This window comes from Fusarium fujikuroi, chromosome FFUJ_chr06 (genome assembly GCF_900079805.1).
Source record: "Fusarium fujikuroi IMI 58289 draft genome, chromosome FFUJ_chr06".
NCBI lineage: Eukaryota > Fungi > Ascomycota > Sordariomycetes > Hypocreales > Nectriaceae > Fusarium > Fusarium fujikuroi.
In genome coordinates this window covers 3,476,809-3,500,761 of record NC_036627.1, presented here as the reverse complement: position 1 = coordinate 3,500,761, position 23,953 = coordinate 3,476,809, and the positions used below count along the sequence as shown (strand labels likewise).

At 47.8% G+C, this 23,953-nt stretch overlaps 11 protein-coding genes; 6 read left to right on the top strand and 5 right to left on the bottom strand.

Annotated features, from left to right (window-relative positions):
• Positions 1-929: 929 nt before the first annotated feature.
• Positions 930-1,841, top strand: FFUJ_06412 (uncharacterized protein; the record flags this gene model as incomplete). The annotated part of the gene is made up of 1 exon (XM_023579734.1): positions 930-1,841. The coding sequence occupies one exon, from the start codon at positions 930-932 to the stop codon at positions 1,839-1,841; it is 912 nt and encodes a 303-aa protein (XP_023432516.1).
• Positions 1,842-3,202: 1,361 nt separating this feature from the next.
• FFUJ_06411 (probable peroxin-1) lies at positions 3,203-6,842 on the top strand (the record flags this gene model as incomplete). XM_023579733.1 is given in 5 exon segments in its annotated part: positions 3,203-3,319; positions 3,366-3,652; positions 3,658-4,306; positions 4,349-4,529; positions 4,606-6,842. Coding segments are annotated over 5 exon segments (3,471 nt in total).
• Positions 6,843-7,353: 511 nt separating this feature from the next.
• On the bottom strand, positions 7,354-8,194 carry FFUJ_06410 (uncharacterized protein; the record flags this gene model as incomplete). XM_023579732.1 has 3 exons in its annotated part: positions 7,354-7,932; positions 7,974-8,100; positions 8,151-8,194. The coding sequence occupies 3 exons, from the start codon at positions 8,192-8,194 to the stop codon at positions 7,354-7,356; spliced, it is 750 nt and encodes a 249-aa protein (XP_023432515.1).
• A 2,222-nt stretch (positions 8,195-10,416) lies between these two features.
• Positions 10,417-11,205, top strand: FFUJ_06409 (uncharacterized protein; the record flags this gene model as incomplete). Its single annotated transcript, XM_023579731.1, has 1 exon — positions 10,417-11,205. The coding sequence occupies one exon, from the start codon at positions 10,417-10,419 to the stop codon at positions 11,203-11,205; it is 789 nt and encodes a 262-aa protein (XP_023432514.1).
• Positions 11,206-11,694: 489 nt separating this feature from the next.
• On the top strand, positions 11,695-13,389 carry FFUJ_06408 (uncharacterized protein; the record flags this gene model as incomplete). XM_023579730.1 has 4 exons in its annotated part: positions 11,695-12,243; positions 12,317-12,738; positions 12,792-12,915; positions 12,970-13,389. 4 exons carry the CDS (start codon positions 11,695-11,697, stop codon positions 13,387-13,389), a joined length of 1,515 nt encoding a protein of 504 aa, XP_023432513.1.
• Positions 13,390-13,776: 387 nt separating this feature from the next.
• FFUJ_06407 (uncharacterized protein) lies at positions 13,777-14,040 on the bottom strand (the record flags this gene model as incomplete). XM_023579729.1 has 2 exons in its annotated part: positions 13,777-13,978; positions 14,030-14,040. The coding sequence occupies 2 exons, from the start codon at positions 14,038-14,040 to the stop codon at positions 13,777-13,779; spliced, it is 213 nt and encodes a 70-aa protein (XP_023432860.1).
• Positions 14,041-14,823: 783 nt separating this feature from the next.
• FFUJ_06406 (uncharacterized protein) lies at positions 14,824-16,407 on the bottom strand (the record flags this gene model as incomplete). Its single annotated transcript, XM_023579727.1, has 1 exon — positions 14,824-16,407. One exon carries the CDS (start codon positions 16,405-16,407, stop codon positions 14,824-14,826), a length of 1,584 nt encoding a protein of 527 aa, XP_023432512.1.
• A 533-nt stretch (positions 16,408-16,940) lies between these two features.
• FFUJ_06405 (dioxygenase family protein) lies at positions 16,941-18,037 on the bottom strand (the record flags this gene model as incomplete). XM_023579726.1 has 3 exons in its annotated part: positions 16,941-17,529; positions 17,585-17,727; positions 17,774-18,037. 3 exons carry the CDS (start codon positions 18,035-18,037, stop codon positions 16,941-16,943), a joined length of 996 nt encoding a protein of 331 aa, XP_023432511.1.
• Positions 18,038-18,552: 515 nt separating this feature from the next.
• Positions 18,553-20,186, top strand: FFUJ_06404 (related to transporter protein; the record flags this gene model as incomplete). XM_023579725.1 has 3 exons in its annotated part: positions 18,553-18,726; positions 18,779-19,092; positions 19,148-20,186. 3 exons carry the CDS (start codon positions 18,553-18,555, stop codon positions 20,184-20,186), a joined length of 1,527 nt encoding a protein of 508 aa, XP_023432510.1.
• A 189-nt stretch (positions 20,187-20,375) lies between these two features.
• Positions 20,376-21,067, bottom strand: FFUJ_06403 (uncharacterized protein; the record flags this gene model as incomplete). XM_023579724.1 has 3 exons in its annotated part: positions 20,376-20,792; positions 20,822-20,852; positions 21,015-21,067. The coding sequence occupies 3 exons, from the start codon at positions 21,065-21,067 to the stop codon at positions 20,376-20,378; spliced, it is 501 nt and encodes a 166-aa protein (XP_023432509.1).
• A 1,543-nt stretch (positions 21,068-22,610) lies between these two features.
• On the top strand, positions 22,611-23,939 carry FFUJ_06402 (related to O-methyltransferase; the record flags this gene model as incomplete). XM_023579723.1 has 5 exons in its annotated part: positions 22,611-22,817; positions 22,910-23,001; positions 23,054-23,229; positions 23,284-23,549; positions 23,643-23,939. 5 exons carry the CDS (start codon positions 22,611-22,613, stop codon positions 23,937-23,939), a joined length of 1,038 nt encoding a protein of 345 aa, XP_023432508.1.
• Positions 23,940-23,953: the final 14 nt, after the last annotated feature.

Below are 23,953 nucleotides of genomic sequence, written 5' to 3'. Positions count from 1 at the left end.
TCATTTCGATAGCTTGCGCCAGGGGTATTCGAGATGGAAACTTCTTGTCGTGGATGATAAGAGAGCTAAAGCAGTGAAAGCGCATATTAGCAATGTATCGCTGATACTCGAAGGCATTCTATCGATCAAGTGTCAAACTCGCTCGGTCAATGGGCGACTGTCAACAAGCTGCAGCGAGACCGAAGCATGATGCCAGGAGAACTCACAAGGAGAGCATGAACAAGAACTGGAGATGGATCCATGCACACGGTGAACACGAGATATTGGCTGACGGCTGGGAGGTTGGGAGGACAATTCGTGACGCTTGAAAGTCTGAGTTGAGCAGATCCGAGGGGGGGGGGTTTATACTCGCGGGATGAGAGGAATCAGAGGCAGGAGCATATCTTGCGGTCTCCTAATTGCTGAAGATGAAGATGGAGATATGTAACGAGCAGTTTGTGTCGTGTTGGGTCTGGCAAGTTGCATGTTCGCGCGAGTTCCCTGTTCCGGGCGGAGGAACAGACTGACATGGTCTGTGAACATGTTCAGCAGGAACAACAGCACTGTTTCTTTCAAGGAAGGGTTTGAATTGAACGACTGTAGCTTCCTGAAGTTGGGAGCCTGAGGCAGTGTAGGCTGAAGGAGCAGGGGAGGGGACAGAGTGACAAATACGGGCCAGTGTCAACGAGGGAGAGGGGGACTTGCGTGCGGACGAATCCTCACCCGCTAGCTGTGCCCGCTAGTTCTGCCTGCCACAGATAAACAACTCCTACGTACAGTGGGATTTCACAGCAAACTCCAGTGCAGGAAGGAGTTCCGCGATCCATCCCCCAGAACATAGCCGCACAGCACGACTGTATTTTTCACAACTTCTGTTCACAACAAACAAACCAACAAGCATCATCCACCGTTGTCTTCCTTCCGGTTTTTACCGTCTTTCCTCTTCAATCATGGACAACCCTGCCGAAGGTCCTCGTAAGTTTCCCTCTCAGCATTTCCCACCTTCTTGCCCCAAACCGCTGACCAGCATGATCACAACAGCAGCATACAACGTCGGTGACGTCCTGAAGTTGCAAATTCTCCAGAGCAACAACGATGTCTTGCCCCAGTACGAGGAAGTCTCGGTCGAGATTACCGAGTTCATCACCTGTACCATGGCTACCGTCGTGCGTGTCAAGTTCGACAAAGGTTGCGCCGTCCTTAAGCTCTACGATCGTCGATTCGGCAATGGACTCCGCGAGTGCGGGTACGAAAATATCCCCTACTGTGAAGAAGCCAAGGCCGCATTCCACGGGTTTCTGAAGCGAGGCGCCATGGGCCCTTTCCTCAAAGAGATGGACGACGAAGACTCGACGTCTGACTTACTCGCTCGAACTGCAAGCCAGATTCGCGCAGAGCCAGATGGAGTTGCCCGCTTTGAAGCACTCCTCTGGCGATATACCGACAAACACTATAAAACTGAGATTGAGGCATACATGCGTATGCAGGATCTTCAGGGAGTCTTCATCCCGAAATTCTACGCTTCCGTGCTTGTGGCCACTGGCAAGAAAAACACCAGGAAGAATTCGTACTTTGATATTCATGGCATCTTACTCGAGTCCATCGAAGGCCACTCTCTAGATGAATTCATTTCCAAACCTTGCGCCCCCACAACCGAACAAGAGTGGTTATCTATCGTACAGCATGCAGTCGACTCAGTACACGAGATCAACAAACGAGGCATAATTCTCGACGACAGCGCCCCCCGCAATGTGGTTGTTGACCGAACCTCACACCAGGTTTTCCTCATTGACTTTGCTCAATGCTTCTTCAAGGACACAGTCTTCAACACTTGGGAATGGGATACGGAAGCGGAGGACTAGGATGCCGACGCTGAGTTTTGCAGGCTTATCAGAGGGCATAGAAATTGTGTACGAATCGGGGAACCTGTAGTGAGGAAGCTGGAAGAAAACTTTGGGTGGAAACTGGATATTGTATATCCTTAAACGGATGGTGTACATTAACCTCTATATACGCTGATCTCAGCTCGTCGTAGTAACGACCCAAATCGATAATAAAACTTATCGTCATCAAATGAACCCATATGCAGGAGAGCCAAGTGAAGTGGATTCAGACCATAGAACACCTCCGGATACAGAGCGACACAGAGAGGATATTGCCTTCGTTCCCCGTAAGAAGATAAATGAGCCAAGTAATTCTAATCATGACCCTTCCGAAGTTCATATCACCAATCATGATTTGTGGGCATCGCTGAAGGTCAAGCTGGATCACTACCCCCATCACATATATCGCGGATCTCATGTCACACTTCTATCTCCTTATGAAGCCATTATCCTTTAGTATGGTAAGCTGGTCATGGAAGGTCAGAAAAGATTGGAGAATAAGGACGATTCAATCACATCAGGATGTTTGAACCTGCTTCTTGATGCAGTGTTGAGTGGTTCATCTGGGGGCAAGAAGCTTGATAAATACTTCGAGATGTACTACAAGAAAGAGTCAGATACGATTCAATTTGAAGACCTCTGGACGATATAACCTCGGGGAGCAGTGGGATATGAGGCACCTTTTCAAAACCAGCCTCATGAGTTTATCGCGAAAAAAAGCAGGCAGACCCAGGCCGTGGTAAAGAGGCGACACCAAGCCGAGGAGTTACGCGGCTCACACCTTGGGAACTAGAGTCCTCGTCTTATGATTGGACAGATGGAACATTGTAAAAAAGATTGATGGCACAAGCTATCATATAAATACATCTCAAGATCGTGTTCTCGTCTATTGTGGCTTTTACTGGCAACGCACAATCACCCCTGTCTTCACTAGCCACAAGAATTGTCGCCAACAAACACGAACCTCAACCTTCAAGGAGCAGGAATATCTTATTCGACTACTTACTAGTTGAACTTATCGTAATTATCCTGTACATTGGCTCAGTTCATTGCATACTTAAATTAACCTTTACATCATGGCTTCTACAATGCGCTGCCCAAGTATGCGTGCAACAACGTGTTAACAAGGACGATCAAGCCACAAACGCTGCTAATCACGACCAACACGACCAACAATCAACATTGGTCGTGAGACTCTTCCAAGCTCGGATAAATACTCGGGGCGCTTCGGCAGTTAGTCCAACCCCGCGTGAAATTGTAGGATGCAAGCACCTCAAGCATGTGCTTTCATTGCTGATTTCAACGAACGCTTCTTCCGCTCTCAATCGTGACGCAGAAACATGGCATCTTCGAATCTACCAGAGGCTATACCAGCCAAGATATCTCTCGCTAATCTTCAGAACTGCTTTGCCAATCTGCCACCTTTTCTATGTGCTTCGCTTGATAGTCTGAATACGGTTCGTGAACGTTGTCGCGTTTGGATACATGCTGACGTGAACTCAGCCGTCGCAAAATGTCTTGATCGAACTTTCGTATGATGATTCGACTTCGGCTGACGCATCGGAGTCAGCCGAATATTTGAAAACAAGATCCGTCTTTCTTGGATGGACAGGACTACAGAGCCGACAGAGATCTCGCCCATCAGAGGAACAACAAAGTTTGGGGAGAGAAAGAAACCGCCCCAATGCTAGAGAACCATCTTGGGTGGACATTGATGCCGCATTCGCTCAGACCTTGGGAATTCCTGAAGGACAAGAGATCACTATTACATTGCGTTGGAAAGTCCGTCGGTTAGCACCATCAATATCGAGCCTCTTACGCCGGAAGACTGGGAGATTAACCTGATCAGACGAGTACGCGCTTTGCCTAACCCAGGTTACCATCGCTCCGATGATGTACGCCATTCAGACCATCCAATCACTCTCCATCTGACCCCCACAACAACAGCAAATATCAAGGTCGTTTCTCTCCAACTCGAAACAGACTCACTATATGTTAAGCTGAACCCCAATGCAGAAGTCATTATTGCACCGAAATCGAGACAGAGGCCCTCTCGTAGTCACTCACGAGCAGACAGCAATAGCAGAGCTCGTGGAGCCCCTCAAATCAAGCTATTTCTCAGAGGAATTGATAGAGCACGCCGTCCAAATTTGTTCAATCGCCAGCAAGATGTGAATGAGGGATTAAAGGTCTGGGTTGACAGCGATACGCGACGCACCGCACTCTTGAAAGGAATCAGTTGGGTATCCGTGTCGAGCCTCCATCAACCAACATTCCAGGCCAAGGTGAATCCCCGACATGGCCAAGACGGTGCGGATGGATTGACCTTGCCTTGGGTTTCTCCGAAAGTCGTAGCCAAGCTGGAGGAATGGCAAGATGCTCCAGACAACCGGCACGTTGCTTTATCCTCGTCACTCTGTGTAGCGTTGGTTTCCGAGGGCATGGTTGGAGTGCCCATCAAGATTGAGACTGCCCCTGCAGAATAGGCTTTAGGTGCTCAAAATGTTCATATTTACCCATTCATAGGTAGCGCGCGGGAATCGACAGGTGCTCTCAAACTTGGGCCTACCGCGAAGCAAGGCCGACAAGAAGCTGGAAAATCGATTCTCAACATGTACAAGCAACCCAGCGCCTTCCGGGGTCTTCTGTACGGCCCTGTCACGGATGGTATGATCTTAGGTCCCCTTTCTTCGACGCCCATGCTTCCTAATTGGACTGGCGGGATAATTCGATTTGATGCTAGCCTGGCCCAAACCTACAAAGCCCATCGGCAACTGGTTCCTTGACTCAGGTCGAATATCCTCCATCGAAGTTGAAGAGCCAATTCCCTCGCCAATTTTGAATCCCAACAAAGATCCCTTGGATGAAGCGGTTCCATTCCTTGCTGGCGTTGATGACATCGTCACAGACGTCAAGTCGCACTTGTTGCATGAGTCTTCAGTATTGCTCATAGGAGGCCCCGGCGCAGGCAAAAGCTCCGTCAGCTTATTTATTGGGCATCAGTTGAGATCTGAGCAATTGTTTCATAGCAGATACATTTCTTGCCAAAAGATGTCAGCAAATGAGGAGCGCATTACTACTATCAGAGACACTCTTGAACAATCCTTCCTCCAAGCAACCTTGAGTACAAGACTGGGCGGCTGTGCTCTGGTAATACTGGACGATGTCGACAAGCTATGCCCTGTTGAGACTGAACTTGTGGTTGGAGGCGATAATGCTCGCTCGAAGCAGATGAGTGAGATGATTGCTTCAGTCATAAAACGACACTCTGCGCTGGGCGGTGGGGTGGTGGTACTCGCGACTGCGCAGAAGAAAGAATCCCTGCACAATGTCATCATTGGAAACCACGTGTTCCGCGAAACCCTTCCTTTGGATGTCTCAAACAAGGTGTGTAGGAGGAAGATCCTGGAGGCGGTGATACAACAAGGCACAGGTGCAGAAAATGAAGAAGGTGAAGAAGAAAGGGAGGGTCTCATCATTAGTCGTCCAGAAACGGCTGACGGTGCCCAACCAGAGACCTCCAGTGGATCATGGATGGACATTTTCGGGTCTACAGCGGCAGTTCCAGTAGCCAATGCTGCCACTTCACGCATGTTCAAACTCGACGTAGACTTTGCGGATCTTACGAATCTCACGGAAAGTTACATGCCCCGAGATCTTGTTCTGGTTGTAGAACGAGCAAAGTATGTTGCTTTGGCCCACTTCATATCACACAACCCGGAGGATGGCAGCAAGATGAGTGTCCCTCTCACGAGAGAACATTTCGAGGAAGCCCAGAAGGGATTTACACCAGTCGCGTTACGAAACATGTCTCTTGGGACTTCAACTACGACATTTGACTCTATTGGCGGCATGAAGGAAACCCGCAGAGTTCTTTTGGAGACTATCGAATACCCGACACGCTACGCACCTATCTTCGCGCAATGCCCGCTTCGACTACGTTCTGGTCTCCTTCTCTACGGATACCCAGGATGTGGAAAGACTCTGCTAGCTAGCGCTGTTGCTGGTGAGTGCGGATTGAACTTCATCTCCATCAAAGGCCCAGAGATTCTCAATAAATATATCGGCGCGTCTGAGAAGTCTATTCGGGGTCTATTTGAGCGAGCGACTGCCTCAAAGCCCTGCGTTCTTTTCTTCGATGAATTCGATTCGATTGCACCGAAGCGTGGAAGTGACTCAACTGGAGTGACAGACCGTGTCGTCAATCAACTGTTGACTCAGATGGATGGTGTCGAGGGCTTATCTGGCGTTTATGTCCTTGCTGCAACGTCCAGACCCGATCTTATTGATCCTGCGCTGCTCCGGCCCGGCCGCCTCGATAAGTCGCTCTTATGTGATTTGCCGCACCTGGACGATAGAATTGATATTCTGCGGTGTCTTTTGAAGAAGCTAAAGCTTGACGAGGACCTCCAAGGAGAGCTTGACAAAAGGCTGAGGGACGTCGCGTCGAGGACCCAAGACTATTCAGGAGCCGACTTACAGGCCCTTATCTCCAATGCACAACTTGAGGCCATTCACGAGTACCTAGGAGACAAAGATACCGGGGTTAGCTCCGCAAAAACGAATGGAAAGACGCGAGTCCAAGACTCTCGAAAGCCTAGTATCGTACAGTTCTGGTACGGTGCAGAACAGGACCGGCTGCGCTCTGATGCCAACTCTAGCGACCGGCGCACGCAGGTTAGGAAACTTGCTGAGTATGAAGAAACGGTTGTGAAGCTACGTTCCAAGGGCAAGTCAAGCCGACGAGGAGTCCAGAGCGAAGGAGATCAGAAATCAGACGACAAAGTGTCACATAAGCCGGAGATCCTACTTGCTCGGAGGCATTTAGAGGGGAGCTTGCGTGTTTCACGGGCTAGTATCAAATCTGATGAGAAACAGCGATTGAGTTTAGTCTATGATGAGTTTGTTGGTGGAAGGTCTGCTGAGCTACAGAATGGTCAAAGAGGAACAGCCGTTGGCAGTAGGGGAACCTTGATGTAAGAGACATAATTGTACAGTATTAAAGCAACAATGTGTTGCTTACTCTACAGTCATCTAAGTAGTACACTACCATGTATATTTCACCTTCATCTCACAGTTCAGTGACGGGCCAAGTCGAAAACAACCGATCCCCGGTCTCCTACTGTTCTAGTATAGTGCCGACACTGCCAAGTTGTACTGACTATTTAATAGAATGAAAGCCGGCGAGCAACTGATTAATACCTTTCTGTCTATGATGCTCACTGCTACACCAGGAAGAAGTGATGATATTTCTCTGATCACTTCTTAGTGAACTACGAGTCTTCAAGATTCTCAGTGACAGAGGCTCAGAATATGATCTTGCTGCCCTCAAATGTATGATCGAGAAATTGCTAATTAGGTTGATGCTAAAGGATAACTCTTTCCGTGCTCAAAGTCCTTTCCTGATAGCTTCAGTGACTTAGCGATGAGCAATCAGCACTCTTCGGGGGTCCAGTTTCACAGGGACTGGTGTCTAGCACAAAGCTTGAGTTCACTGTGGAGGTGACGAACCAAACAAGCTATTTTGTCTTCGCAGGTTCGGCAGCCTCTGAGAACAAAACGGACAAAACTGAACCTTTGCTGCAAACTCGCCTTGTACCACTTGATAACATGATTGGCACGTATAAGTTTGAACAGATCGCGGCCCTGAACCCTTACCACAGAGGAAGGGAATCAAATCCGCGGAGAAGTCAGGCGTCTCCCTCGTGAGTTCGCAAAAGCCGTCCTTGCTAACAAGTTGGTCAATGTTCTTCCTGGCAATCTCCACGACGAGATCGCGAAGTCCTCTGTCTTCGGAAGGTGTTGACACGTAGACAAGATTGGCCGCGACTGGAAAATCGTCCGTAGCCCATCCATTAGCTATAGATAGCTCAAACTTCTTCTTAGACTCGGTCTTCAGTGCCGCAATGTCGTATTTGTCTGCAATCTGATACATATGGGCGTCGAAGATCATTTGAGGGGTACCCTCCGTGTTGTTGTACTCAAATGAGTAGATGAATCGGAGCATGGCGTTAACGACACCGGGATTGAAATCCTTGATTTCGACATTTCCCTCGAGCTCTCCTACGTTCTGTGAGAAGTTGATATTCTAATCCCAACTATTTAACATACCTTCCAGTTGCCATTCAGCATCTTGGCGAAGCACTTTGAGTGGGCTGACAAGATGATCCTGTGAGCCTTGAAGACTTGACCTTCGCAGGTAACAGTGATGTCGGAAAGATAATCAGTGTTGTAATACCTAGCGATAATTTCAGCGTATTTTAAAGATCATTCGGTAACTCGCCTCACTCTTTCAAAGAGGCAAGGAACCCCTCGACTCCTTGAGGCGCCATCGATGCTTGGGGATATGCTTGATGGAGAGAGAGTCTAACCCTGAGTTCCAACTTTGACACTGGCAAAGTTCTCCTTTTTTCAACGTCCAAAAGACTTAGTAAGCGGTCAGAAGAAGAACATATCTTCTTATGTAGGAAAGGCGGACGGATGCCTGAGGCGTACTCTTCGTTGCCTGTATGTGACTACCCGATCCGCCGCCCAGTTTTGGGCTCCCGCATGACAACGCCGACCACCAAAAGTCGAAGCGCTCGACGTTTTCCTCAACAAACCTATCAGCCATGGATTTCGTGGCAGCATGCTTCGCAAATGCAAATCACATTCTTCGCCACTGCATCGGTTGGCGTCTTTCGCCACTATGTTATCTGGGAGGCCTAACGCTTCAAAGATAGAGGGGATGTTTACAAACATATGCAACTTGTCTTGATGCATCATCGTGTTTTCAAGACGTGACATCTTGATTGCATAGCAACTGGATAATATCCACTCTTCTTCAGGGTGTTTCCCTTTCCCGCGAGCACAAGCAGATCCGTTGCCTACACATGTGTCGTACTTCGGTCGGATGAAAGCATGGAGCAATTAGCTAACATCCCGCTTTTCTTTCCTCTTATCTGCAGCCAGGCAACAAGCTAAATACAAATGTTTGATCCTTGTAAAGGCACCACCACGAGTAAAGAAGCAAAAATGGGATCTGTGTGAGCTGCTGTCGTCTCCGAATAGATGCAAGGTCGGCCTCCGGCCACAGTAGTGGCGCCTACCAACAGTTGAAGCACAGATTCCGTCGAACATTGTTGCAAAGTCTTCTTAATGAATTCTTAAAGTCACCCAGTCTCTTTCACCTCTCCAGCTTGAAATCAGATCTGCAGGGGAATAATGTGTCGCCCCGCGGATGGGTCCACGAAACTACCAGTAAATCCCGCCACTTGCATTGGTCTAGGTACCTCTGTACTCTATTTATCCCGCTTGCAGTTGACAGGACCAAGCTGCAAATAAAGTTCAAGAATTAACGGGTGACGTTGAGCTCTACGCCTATCAAAATCAGCGGATCTTGGTCCGGAACCTTGTAAGCGAGCATGTGCGTGCAGGGTTTCAGGGCGTGACATGGAAGGCTTGGTCTTGATCATGAGATTTACAGGGTCCAGTGAATTCTAGAACGATGGCTTTGACAGACACAAGTGAACCGGCGTAGCGCGGTTCCTTTCAAAATTGACTCATAATAGAAATTGTGTGATGGTTTGATGATAATTTTTTTCGTCACTATCCAACGTCTGAGTGATAAATACATATTTTGGTTGGTCTCAGCGATCGTTCAACCATCACCAGAAAAGTAATCCCCTTGACGCCGGCCTTTCCGATACTTTTAGCGCTGGTGGAATTAAAATAAGCAGACACAACGTCTTCTAGCCTGGACACGCCCAGGAATAGAAGCTAAATGAAATAGACAAGAAATATTACTAAAACAAGAATAAGGTAGCAATTCGCAATCCACATTCACATTCTTTCACAAAGCCAAGGGCAACATTCTGCAGGGGCTTGCTTTCTCACTTCGCCATTTGCGTCGTTGTGTTTGGTAGGGCCAGAGAACAATTGCCGGGAATCGCGACTTGTAGTAGGAGTGAGGGGTCAAGAGAGCCAGAATGGAGAAGATCTACTATTCTGTTCATCGTGTACTGGGATAGCCACAATGAGTAATTTTTTAGCGCTGTGTCATCTCCCAGTGGTGGAGAAGATGGGTGTTGTTTAACAAAGAGCAAGCTAAGGGGGGCTTCTGTAAGGTGAGCTCCGCGAGTAGTAGAGATGGTATTTGTGGTCATTATGCTGTTTGAGGACTTTAGCGATCTATCTTCTGTGATATTTTTAGGTCAAGCTGCACCGTATTTAAAAGAAACCGATGAATGCTCCGGTCTAATATACAGACCGTGTTGAAAGCCACTAGACAATTCACTCACGTTTTAGCAGGGGGCTTTAGCGGCATCAGGCCTGAAGTGTACGGTGAAGACCCTGCCTGCAGCACTAGCGCACACCCATCATGTGTATTGTGTCAGGCGTACGTCACTGGCACGGCATGGCTCACCCGCTATGAATATCAGGGTCTTAGGATCCCCATCCAAAAATCAGATCAGCGTTCTGTAGGTGTTCCCTTCATTCTAGCAATTTGCAAGCCTCTGAGATTTATTTTCTGAAAGGATATTTTCCAGACATTCTCTACAAATACTCTCTTATTATGGATGACCCAGCATACGCATGGCCTGCCTGGAAGTTTGGTATGAAGAAGGAAGATCTGTCTAACAAGCTTCACGACCAGTACAACACTTATCTTGCGCCCATCCAAAGCCCCGAAGCCTTTTATCACGATATCTCCGAAATCGCCCATGCCGCGCATTCTTCTGCCGAGTTCCATCGTCTAGCCCTCAGTCGAAGACAACAGCGACTCAACGAATTGAACGAAGCCCTCGAGTCCGCGAGTTTCGAGATTATTGGCAATCCAAGTCTCATCGAGACGCCTCAGTGGGAGCATGCCATTCAACTCTTTCGCACCAACTCCCTCGACTCGCTCGTTCAATACTTTGCATCATACCTCCCCCGAGAACACTGCTGGCACCCGTTGCGTTTGCGTCAAGACTCTGTCCTGTCAGGCCCTGACGGCAGTGAAAGATTAAACAAAAGACATTCCTCTGCTACTGCTAGGAAAGTTAGTCAAGTAAGTACAGACGCCGGGTTTGTCAATGGTATCACGCTTAAAGCAGATGAACACAAACGGGGGGGAACGTGCAACGATAATTCACGTCGCAGAGCGAGACCCAGAACAAGCATATGGTCTAGGGAAGTTGGCCTTGAACACATCAACTCAGCAGCACAGAGAAGAGCCTTGTTCGATCGTCATACAGAGCCAAAGGGAGAATTTCTCAAGTCCTCTCCCAAGAACCCGCCTTGCACTGTGGGTCTCAAACTTCAACCCGCAGTTGGGCACGGCCTTGCAAGTAGAGTCGGGTTGAAGAGGAAACGCGCTTGAAGTGGTAAATTATGACACTTTTAGCTCTTCTAATTATATAACCAAATTAATAGAAAGTCTTGAATGAAACTATGCCTCTGTTCGTATAGTGATATTTCTGCCCGTGATTTTAGAATGCGGAATGTCAATTGCGGACACAATAAAGAGTATCTTGGTGTCACCAACATATCGGCACAGACATCAAGTCAATCGCGTTGCAAGGATTCACACGACTTGTCGATTCTTATCGTGACTATCAATTCACATGCTGAGTTGAGCACATGGTAAATTTACCTCGGCGTAAAGACGTAAACAACTGAATCATTGGCAGAGTTTGTCCCAACAAAACGGGATTAGTGGAATTCAACAAAATCAAATAGTCAAAGCAGACTAGGATCTGGATTATCGCTTACATACTTATCGCTCGCAGCATTGTTCGTCCTTAAAGCTTTATCCAGAAGCAATTGATCCTTTACAGAACTACAAAACAACATACGACACTTTGATGGAATGGCGGTGAAATCACTATGGGACTACATCTTTATGCGCTCTTCTATCTTTGTGTTGCACCTCATCGCGCCCTTGAGCATTGTCGTCTCTCTCACCTTATCACTAGTCACGCTCCCATTTCAGATTCCGAGACTCCTCAAGGCATGGTTTATTCTTGAAGCAATTTTCTATGTCTTCATATACCTTCCACTGAACAGCCACCTTCAAAAACCCGCAAATCATCCCATTGCACCCTGTCGAGCCGATCGCCAAAGACTATTCCAACAATGTCACGACAATATTCCAGACGCAGGCCTGTATCTAAGGAGGTGGTTCCGTGATGCGCCAGAGCATGAAATCAAGCGTGAGAACGTCAAAGACTTCTTTCGATGGGGCTTTCTAAACATGCAAGATTGTGATTCGACATATGATGACGAGTTAGAGGACTACATCGAGCAACTAGAGGAGCTGCTCGGGAGAAAGTTGGAGCCTGGCAGGGGGAATGCTAAATGCCTGCGCCTGACTCTTGACAAGGTCGAGATGCTTCATCGGAGTTTAACATGGTATCTGGTGAGTCTATCAAAGTATTGGCATTTCAGTTACACTTGCCATCGACCACTAACTTTAACTCTCTACTATTCAGTGTATCTTCGTTGTCGACACGATAGCATCTACGTATTTGCTATACCATTCCTTCAGCTTTCACCGAACATCAGTCTCTCAATGGTTTAACACTTTTCCGCTTCGGCCTCTAAGTCTAATTACGCCATACAAATCTCCTGCCAAGAGGGTTACCTACTGGCACCGGCCACATACGTCCAAAACAAAACTACCTATTCTCTTTATCCACGGCATCGGCGTGGGGCTCTATCCGTACATAAATTTCCTGGCTGACATCAATACCCGCCACGAAGCCGATGGAGACATTGGGATCATCGCTGTGGAGATTTTGTCAGTGAGTTCTCGCATCACAGACCCGGCTATGTTGAAAGATGAAATATGCGAGGAAATTCATCAAATATTGTCTTCATATGGGTGGGTAAAATGCGTCTTGGTCTCTCACTCGTAAGTGCCATGATACTATTTGAACTCAGGTTATTGATATTTCTCATGGGAAGATACGGAAGCGTTGTCGCCGCACAGCTTCTCCGAGACCCCAAGACATCCATCAGCATCGGCCCCGCTATATTCATTGATCCGGTATCCTTCCTGTTGCATCTACCTGATGTGGCATATAACTTTGTACGTCTATCGACAATGTACTCTACCAGTCGATCTCACTAACCTCTTCCTCAGATATATCGACGTCCAAGTGAGACTAAGGAGCATCTACTCTCCTACTTTGGCTCCAAAGACATAGGCATCGCTCATACCCTATTTCGGCGCTTCTTCTGGGCCGATAATCTACTGTGGAAGGAAGACCTACAGGATCGTCCTGTTGCCGTGACTTTGGCCAGCAGAGATAGCATCATCGATACGAAATCGATTAGGGCATATCTTGTAGGTTCAAAAGATTGGGTGCAAAGCCCAAATAAAGAGACAGGAGAGATTTTAAGCGACGGTAAACTGGATGTGATCTGGTTTGAGGACTTGGACCATGGTCAGGCCTTTGATCACAAAACGACAAGGCTGCGTCTCGTTGAGACTGTTCGGGCATTCTGCAAGGAGACTGCGAGTCCTGAAGTGGGGGAAATGAAGAGGCGGATGGTGTATTAGCATGAATAACGAAAGCTTATAGTCCAAAGACTCTTCGGTAAAGTTCTGCGGCTCGTGGCGCTAGTGATTACCGCTCGTATGTATGGCAACAGCGTATTGAGCTGTTTGCCTTGGTGTGCACAAACATACTTTTTGCTTGTTCAGTGTTTCGTCATCTTGTGCACGGGTGTTTTGGAGAGATCGTAATAGTACATCACGTATCAAGGACCAAAGTTACAGAAAACTTGTCTGAGTTCCTCACTACACTAGAGCATATGGATCGAACGCCGCCATCGAGTAAAAGTATCATGGTATAGAAAGGAGAGCTCAAATTAAATTGCAAACTTATGTACATTGATTTCATCGTGCTCTCGCGTCAAAGAGAAACCCATTTTCTTTTTCCCAGATCTAGCCAATTCTATTTGCAGTTGTCCAGCGATACGCCGGGTCAACAAGGTGGTTCTCGACCTCAACGACCGGCATGCCGCCCATTGTTGAGGTAGTGGCTGTAGTGTCGATAGATCGACGGTTGTCGGGTCGTTCGCTCATGACCTTGTTGTATCTCCTAGATGCGGGAGAGAGGGCACTAAGTGAGAAGCGACGCTTGGCGCTGGAAGAGTGTTAGTACAGACGTACGTGTCATCGATGGTAGAAGACTCACTTGGGAGCCATGTTGTAATGATAATGGTGATATGAGATAGTATTTATGATTTAAGTGCAGATTTTTTGAAGTAGTGTCGTAAAGGCGTAGAGCTTTGTGTTAATTATCTTGGTTTCATGTTTGACTTGGGCAGTCTGAAGCCATTGTTATATAGGCAATGGAAGTGATGATCGATACCGATCAAAGAAACAACCATGTCATCAACAATTATACCTTAACCGCGAAAGTTCGCTGTTGCGATGTCATATCGATTATCGTTTCCCCCAGAAACTCTCGGAGCTTCAACAGAGAACACAATGATTCGAGGACATCGCCACAGTGACATCAGCTTAGACCCTGAGTTCCTAATAAGGTACGGCCTGATCAACCGCGCCGCAAAAATGACGCGCCAGCTTGACAGGTGATGAGAGACAAATTTAACCAGGTATATAGCCGCCCAGTAGAATAGCCACCAGATCGCCAATCCCTACTGTCTGGTGGCTTTAGTATAGCTGTCGCTCACCAGTGGCTCTTGGCAATGGCTGGATGAGACCCTGATCAGCGTGAGGGTAAGACAGCTGCGTTCTTGCGTTTCAATACAGGGACAAAGGCTTATCAGAAAGCAACTTCAGGGTCACGTATGACGCAACTACAAGTCTCGAGGATGCAACAAAATACCGGACCTTAATCTAAGGTGTCAAAATAAACTCAGCAAAAGATATCCTAAACTTATCTTGAACTCATACCAAGTTACCTAAGTCCTTTGCCATTTAGATCCCGAATTTCTTTCCTCACACCGCAATCAGCCTCCCTTGTTACAGCTCAATACACTGCGGCTCCGGAACCTCAAACCGCGTCAAATACCAAGCCTGAAGCGTCCCTTCTGTGTACCAATCGATCCCCATCGCATCTGTCAATCGAGCAATCTCAACTGTGTCTGGCCAGTCGCGGTCCCAGTCCAACTGCCGCCAGTGAATCCTGAAAGGAGGCGGACAATTACTCATCCGCAGTGAGAACTTTTCTCGAAAGTCCAAGTCTTGGACTTGCATATGGTCAAGAGACTCCAGAGCCTTCCAGAACCTGTGTCGGTTGGCCAAGTAGACCTTTGAAAAAGAGTCTGGGCAGATATTGACGTGGCAAATGGTAGGGATTCGCGGCTTCTTGGATGTCGCGAGGTCAGACTTCCATTCAAGAAGCTCAGTCTTGACTGCTTCGGCGTGTGCCACGTGGTACGATTGAGATCGAGACGGGTTTTCCAGAAATTCGTTGAAGTCGCTGTTCCGATACCCGGTGTAGCATAATGGTCCGAGCCTGTTATCGTCGTTTGCTCGGGAACGCTCCCAGAAAGCATATCCTATAGCATCGATATCTTCAACAGGGATGCAAGCGACGGAACTGGCAGGTGTCTTGACTTCCACAGTGTGCGAACCACGGAATGGATAGAACCAGTCCCCAAATTCTTCTAGTCCCCAGTTCTCAAGCAGCAGCTCGTTTAGGCCCGAAAGGAGAGGAAGAAGAGACTGAAGTTCACGGATCAATGCATCCTGATCCTTCCCTGTCGATGGGCTTTCAAGGATGACATTCCTGACTTTTTTTAAGTCATCCACGCGGTATTGGCCTATATCCCAGTGACAACCTGAGAGTAGCAGACTGTACTCAGGACATGGGTATGGCGTGTGAGCTTCTCCCGGAAGGCCAGATCCGTAATACCTGTCATATGCCCTTGGAAAGGTTTCTACCGTATGAGGGATGTAGAGACGGTCTCTCTCGGGATGAAACCAAATTCTTGGACTTGTTGTTCTAGTTGCGAAGAAGAGCCGGTAGCCCCAGTTGACGAGTGCTTGTCGTGATTCTGAGCACACATGCAAGAACACAGGTATCTCTGCGTCGCTGTACAGAGCACACTTGCGGGTCAATTCAAATGCGAGCTCAGGAAAGTCGACGAGCCAGTCCGTCGGAATGCGTGGTGTTTCTTCTGAGGGCTGCCAAGGCTCGTAAACGGGTGAATTGGAGGTGAAACCGTATGTCTCTAGGCATGTCTGTTTGTATTGGCGGTTATATGAGTCCCATGGAATTCTGTGTCGCCAGTTATGCGCAAATGCTGCCAGATCAGGGTGTAGCTTCGGAACTGGCATTTTGACTAGCTTCTCCTTGTAAAAGTTTTCGAATGCATAGTCGAAATAGCTCTCGTAATCTTGGTCGATCCATGCCCGCTTCTCCTTGGGATTCACTGGGCCTTCTTCAACCCGAACGACACGTGGAGGGGTGGCGAGGATATAGATTGTGTGCCGCAGATCATACGGGAGAAATCGAAAGAGATGAAAATTCTCTAGTTTCGGCTTTGTATTGGACGCATCATCTTGCACTCTGAATCGCGGATTTCGATCAGTCTGAGTCATCTTGGCTGATCGATCAGAAGGATCAAGACTGAAGCCGAGCTACTGAGCTAGAAATAGGTGTCTAGGAGTGAGTCCAGCGCACAACTTGAGATAAAGGAAGTGAATTTTGTGCAAAGAAATTTGAGGAAACAAGTTTGTTCGAAGAGCCTTGAGTGTTGGACAACGGAGAGGACGGGAGCAGTAGGCGCCAATCCTGCCCAGGCAGGATACCCCACTATGACAAGGGCGGTCTACCAATCACACTGACCCGTGGAGGCTGTGATTCAGTCAATCCAATCCGTAAGGCATCAACAAACAAAGGATTTTGCATACAGTGCTACGCAGGTAGTGGGCCTTGGGGAGCAAGTAAATTTATGAATTGAGAAGAGGATGGTAAAACAACCTTAGCAAAAAGTCCCCTAACCTCGGGCTACACTTGACTAAATATTTTTGTCGCCTATTAGGGTCAATGTTCTAAGTCTTCTTGCCTCCCCAAGGTGGGTGATAGTGAGCTAGCTTACGTATGGCAGAAACAGGAACATATTGAAGTCGGATCACTCGAAAGCAGACTCCGGTTTGGAGCCGTAGGGAATAATCCGAACCATATGCCTCCTCTCGTTATCTCGGAAATCAGGCACAGCGGAATGTGCCGTTCCTCGTTGATCCCAAACCACAACCGTACCTTTCTCCCACCTGACCCTGCAACTGAAGTCCATGCTTCGAATGTGATTCTTCAAAAACGAGAGCAAGTGATCTGACTCCTCTGGCAGAAAGCCCTCAACCTGCCGAGCGATCGTGGGATTGACAAACAGCGATGGTTTGCCAGTGACGGGATGTTTGATGACAAGAGGATGTGTCGCGTTGATTGCTTCTGCAAGAGCACGTTCTTGGCCAACTCGTCGCACTTCACCTTCGGAAGCTGATGTGTGATGAAGATTCAGGCCGTGAAGGGTTTCTCTAAAGGCAGGCGAGAGAGCTTCGTAGGCTGCTGTAAGGGAGGTAAAGGCTGTGTCGCCGCCTCCAGATTCGGGGATCTCAAGAACCCAGAAGAAAGTGGTTGAGGGGACGTTGGGGGTAAATGTCTGGTCAATATGCCATAGGTCATATGTTGTTCGAGGTCCCAAAAGCTTTCTCAAGTTGCCGCTGCATTATATCAATATACTCGTTGGTAATGACAAGACTTTTTGAAGATACTCACGTCTTCTCATCGGCATAGACAATGTGAAATTCTGGCCCAGTTCCCTTCGGATATCCCATCGTAGGATGCTGATGAAGCGGCCCATAATGCTTGACAATCTCCCTTTGTCTGTCAAACCCTACATCCGCAAAATCCTGGTCCCTCTATAACAGTCAGCACAATATCATCACAGCCACCAAACAAACTCACAAAAACCACAACACCTCGTTCAGCAGCTAGCAAAGCCAACTCATCAAGCCCCTCCCTCCCCAACGCACTAATCTGCACACCCCGGACTTCCGTGCCGATACGTGGGGTAATATCAACAGTCGTAGCGCCCTTTAGCAGATTCGCTTTGGCGGGATCAGCCCGAAGCCCTGGCTCTTCCGCTTCAAAGAGGGGCACAGGTACCGGCGCATTGTAGCCGTCTGAGCGGGTGGGCAGATAAGCGGGATACAGCGGTTCAGAAGACATTTTTCCTTTGTTAGCGACTGAATTGGATGTGCAGGCTGCGTCTTAGATATCTCCGCCTTCGGATGGTGTAACCCGAGTCTGTCGGGGCTTGTCCGATGGTTTTAGCTAGAAGAGGAGATTTGGGGACTCGTTATTTGCAGGGCTGAAGACGCAAGCCGGGTGAATGTACCCGCTCTGTAGATCGAGCCAATTGTAGCTGTTGTGATTCGAGATAAGCAGTGGGGTAATCTCATGGTGTTTCTGCTAAATCGGACCCTGGATCACGACAAACACGGTAGTTTACTGCTCGGCTCCGATCTTAGTACCACTGACTCGTGATCTTGCGATATTTATAGTCTAAGCTCGTCATGGCTGCAGTTTTCGCTGAGAAACGATACTTGCCGGGGCTCTAGAACGTCTCTAGCTTGGAGTCAAATGTGGCGGGCGGGAATTTTTTAAATATTCCAAAGAACCCCAAGCGTCGATCATTTCTCAACTCCTCTTTTTACTTTTCAGCGGTCTTTGGAGCAACAAAGATGTCGACACCTGTGAATGACTCTGCCTCGGAGGAAAGGCAGAATGTCGCGTATGTAGAGTCGACGTCGTGGTTGGCAAAGGTTCACCCATACTTCAAAAATCCAGCTCATGTTTTGGTCCTCAAGCTTGATTGTTTGTTGCTGGTATGGGCGTTTATCGCAGGTCTTTTCAAGGTATGTACATACCCATTCCTTCTTCTGAACCGTGATATTGATGTCTTTATAGGATATGGATCAATCTGCGACGACAGCTGCGTATGTCTCGGGGATGAAAGAAGACCTCAAACTCTACGGCAATGAATTGGTAGAATTCACGACATATTTCTCCATCGGCTACGCTCTTTTCATCGTCCCATCGCAGCTCATCCAAACCCGCATTCGACCATCTCTCTTCCTCCCCCTTTGCGAGATTGTCTGGGGCCTATTCACACTTTTCACCTACAGAGCTCCAAACGCAAAGACCGTTTTTGTACTGCGATTCTTCCTCGGTGTTTTTGAGTCTACATCATGGCCCGGCATTGTGAACCTGATCTTTAATTGGTATGATCACTAATCACAAACCTCTATGCTTCATGAGTCGTTAACTGGCCTCTAGGTATCGTCCCGAGGAGTTGGGGAAGCGATTGGCGATTTTTGGCGTCAGCGGCGTCGCGGGAAACATGTTTCTCGGCATTGTTCAAGCCGCCCTCTACAGAAACCTCAACGGCGTGTCTGGCCTTGCTGGTTGGCAATGGCTCTTCATTATCAGCGGTATAATGACTATTTTCTGGGGTCTCGTCGGCCTTGTCGTCATTCCAGACTCACCTGCCATCACTCGAGCTCTCTGGCTCTCAGATTCAGAGAGAGAACTTTGTCGTCTTCGAATGAGTGACAGTGGCGTCAAAACTTCGAGAATTATCCCCTTCAAGACCTTGGTTCAAAAGATGAAACTCCTCGTCCTCAGTCCCCTTTCATATCTGTTTCTGGCAGGTTATCTTCAATTTGCATGGAGTCAACGCGCAAACGCTTACTTCCTCCTCTTTCTCAAAGGTCTCCAAAACTCCGACGGAACACCCCGCTACTCAGTCTACACCGTCAACCTTATCCCACTTGGTGGCTACGCTATAAGCATAGTCTGCAACATCGGTCTCAACGCCCTCAGTGATTGGAAGGCCTGGCGCTGGCAAGTCAGCGTCGGCGCCGCCACTTTACAGCTCATTGCAACGTCGGTTCTCTCCGGGTGGCCTGATTCGTGGAAGACCATCATGGCTTTCTACTTTCTCACATTTGCTACGGCTGCTTGGGGCTATGCTCTTCTCGCGTGGTTGGCGGAGATCTTGCGGAAAGAGCCGGAGGTGAGATCGATTCTGGTGGCTATTGCTGTTACGCTTGTTTATGCTGGACATGCTTCTATACCACTTCGTGCTTGGCGGGTTAGTGATTCACCTAGATATCCAGTTGGCTTCCCGCTGGCGGCTGCGTTCAGTGTTGGGAGCATTGTGGCTATCATGGGTATGTGGTTTTACGTACGGAAATATCCTGATATCGTTACCTGGGGACTGGATCCTGAAAGTGCCCAGGCTCATGATGAGGAGGAGACTATTCCAAGGGACGGTGACCAGAAGACGCCCGTGGAGAGAAGTGATCGAGTTTAGCATTTGATTAGATGACTTTATGACTGATATAAATTGCTTTACTCTAATTCACGACCAAGGGACATTTCTCAGAGATGAACCATGACTACCAGGAGGTGTTATGCATAGCCTCAAGTGTCATTAAAGGATGAAAAAGGTGAAATATAAAACTAGCTCCACATACATAAAGGAATTAAGATAGTGACATCTTTATACAGTAGCCCATCTCTTGGCTGCCGATGTTGGTCCCCCCTCTCCTCCATCATAGCCAATAGTAACCTGATCGGTCCTTACTATGCCCTCCTTGGGACTCTCTGGCCTAGAAGAAGTAATGCGTGATACCTTGTCGGCATCAACCATATTTTCCTCGCTCCCTTCCTTCCCTTGGATCGTAAAGCCATAAGCATCAAGCTTCTTTCTTGGCTTATCTTTCAGCTCGATGCCGGGTTGCTGCTGTCCGCTCTGCTTACTGTAGTCTTCATCATGGTGCTTACCAGAGCCTTTCTTGGTGCTCCAGATGTTGCGTCCCTTCAACATCTCAAGAACGGGCTGAAGTACCGGTATACAGGCCGCTATGATGATTAGATTTCCTTCGACACTTGTAAGGTTGTGAGTGATTTGATAGTCCTAGTATGCGACTCGATGGTTTCACTTACGATGTCCAATATAAAGGGTCGCATAAATCGTCTACAGCCTGTCATTAGTATCTGGAATATTGATCTTGGTATAGAGACTTACAGCTAACGTCTTGACTGGCCAGCGTTGGAACTCCAGTTGTTTTAACAATTCCAATAGCACCGCACTTCATATCTAAGTCCAACATCAAGAGAGCGCCATCCTTGTACTTACACGACTCCCATGCCGAGTGCAAGACTGAGTATCAGCTTCTTCTTCCAAGGCATTTGGAGTTTCCAAAGACTGATGGCTGGATACACGGCGAGATAGAAGTCCAAAAACGCGAACAATGCTAACAAATGGTTAGTTTATGCCTCCATGTTGTAATAAGATCACAGTGCTAACAGCTTGCCCAAAAGGCCAACCCTTCCAGTTCGGATGGCGCTAAACAATCTCTTGGCATTGTCAAGGTCCACAATGCCCTTGGGGGACTGCATTGCAACAGCAAGGTGGTGACCATGGCTGTGAGAGACAGACAGCAGATAATCCCCATGGTCCACAAGACTACCAGGTGTATTTTGCTAAGCATGAGAAGTCGGGCTAGCAGAGCGATAACGGCGAGTTCAGGGAAGCCGAGAGTTTCGATACCTGGGACATACGCGGCCATCATCCACTTGATGGTATTTTCTTTCTGTTCCAGGTTCAAGACATCGAAGTGTTTGCCATTGCCCCAGTATACGGATATCGTAACGAGAACGTTGGAAAGAATGGCGCATATCTGGTGTATGATTGTTATTGGTGAGATCCTGTGGCAAATAGATAACTGATCGATCACTTGCAATGGACAGAATAATGAAATAGTCGCCGATGAACAGCCCCACGAACGAAGAGGTGGGCAATCACAAATAGAAGTGCGACGACAGTAAATGTCCAGCAAACCGCGATTATCATTGGCCCCTTGTCTTCCATAATGCCATGAGTGTTGATTCGAATTCAGCAGCGCGAGAAAATGCCCATCATGCTCTAGAGGGTTTCTTTCTTAATAAATCCCAGAAACAACCATTTATTAGAGATAACATGCGACATAGTCATCCCCTTTCACCCTTGAAAATTAATTTTCTTGTTGGTTACTTGTTGCACAATGCCTGGTGCTGACCAACAGAGAGTCCTCGCCTCGGGGATAAGTTACACACATTATGTGTCATTCAGTTAAATTGTGATATCACACATGCCAGACAATTCTCAAGTCTCGGAACTACTAGCCTGGACACTTGATCTGCAGTCGGAGTGGTTCTGTGAAAGCTGTCTTAGCCTCTACTTCAGACTTACGGGTACGTAATCGGCTCATCACCTGATCGAACTGTAAAGTAGAATGAATAATTCGCTGAAACAAAAGCTTTCACAAAAGACGCCTTGAGAGAAAAGTAAATTTATCCCTTTCTCAACAACCAGCCGCGTAACCAACAACGGACATGGGCATAACCAACAGCACATTTGTGGATTCAAAAAACCTCTTCCGTGCGCCAGTTTCTGATACCATTGGAAGTTGCACCCAGGCAAACATTGACATGGAAAGAAAGGCCTTTGATGCAACCTTGAAAGACTTGGCATAGTACGTAGACGACAGAACCAACTAACATTACCCTGGCCGACGGAGCAACGCCTCCAATCATCGCCATCTCAGCAGGGCACTGACTAACCGGCATGTATTCATCAATATAAGTGCAACTCAAATATTTGTTTGCTGGAAGTATAGCCCCTTGTTGGTACTCCGGAATTGTCACCCTGATCTTTCTGTTCCTAATTTTCACGAAGCTCGCCTAACATGCCATGGCTGAACCTGTTGATCTCTCGTTCGCGACGCGGCCTGGAAATATTGATGCCCCAGGAGACCTGCTTCAGGAGTTATCCATCATTCAGAGAGATCTTGTTCATGGAGACGAGAACATCCGGCAGACGATGCTTGTCAAAGCCCGGACCCTCGTCCACTCTCTTCAAACGCCCAGGGAGATCATGGTACAGCACACATGGGCTGGCGTGCGTTGACTTCACCATTGCTTAGCCCTATGAACAATCTGACGATTGAAAGCCAGGTTTAAATGCAGTGCTCATCACTGGAGTCGACATAGGACCTCGAAGAAGTCGGGCAAGACGAATACAGGCTTTCGAGTTTCACCAAGTCATTGACCCTGTATGTCATCGGTGATGGGTATCTCGCACTGTAGGAAGTACCATCAGAAGTCCTACACAGCCAAATTACTGATATTCTCAAGTTTTGGTGGGATTGGTCGCAGTCCAATCGAGTTCTACAAGTTTGTCCGCCAGACCCAGTGGAAGAACCCAACCGACGCGAGTCACACTGCAATGCACGTATCTTACGACACTAAAGTACCAAACTGCTTTGAGTACTTGAGGCCTATTGGGTCGGGCCCTCAAACAAATAATCATAGTCAGTATCTAATCATTCCGCTGAATAAAGGTTATGAACACTAATATTAGACAGTGGGAGGCTACAGACAAGGTCGATTGCCCTGGATGCATCCTTCGCTCTACGCGGTTGAGAAGACCCTTTTCCCAGGATCAGACCAAGCGCCTGACGCCCCTCTACTAGTCGATGTCGCCGGAGGTCTTGGTCATGATATCCACGGGTTCAAGAAGTTTTACCCTGAACACCCAGGAGTGAGTTTCACATTCACCATAAAGACAACCACTACTGACAGACCACCCAAGAAATTGATCCTTCAGGACCTCCCAGTCGTGATCAATGACGTGAGGGACATTGATCCTTCAATAGAACTAATGCCGCATGACTTTCTGACCGAGCAACCCGTGAAATGCGCAAGAGCATACTTCATGCACTAGATTCTCCATAACTGGCCAGATGATGTATGCCGCAAGATCTTAGCTCGTCTTGCAGAAGCCATGAAGCCTGGTTACAGCAAACTTCTTATTTTCGAGTGCGTCATTCCACGAACGGGTGCGTACTGGGAGGCTACAGCTGGTGATATCCTCATGATGACGCAGCTTTCGGCTCTGGAGCGTACAGAGGACAATTGGTACCAGTTGATCGAGCAAAGCGGGTTGAATCTCAAGATCGTCAAGTTTTGGAAGTGTGGAGTTGCTAGTGTTGAAAATCTTATTGAGTGTGAGCTTGTATAGAGGATCAAGCAGCG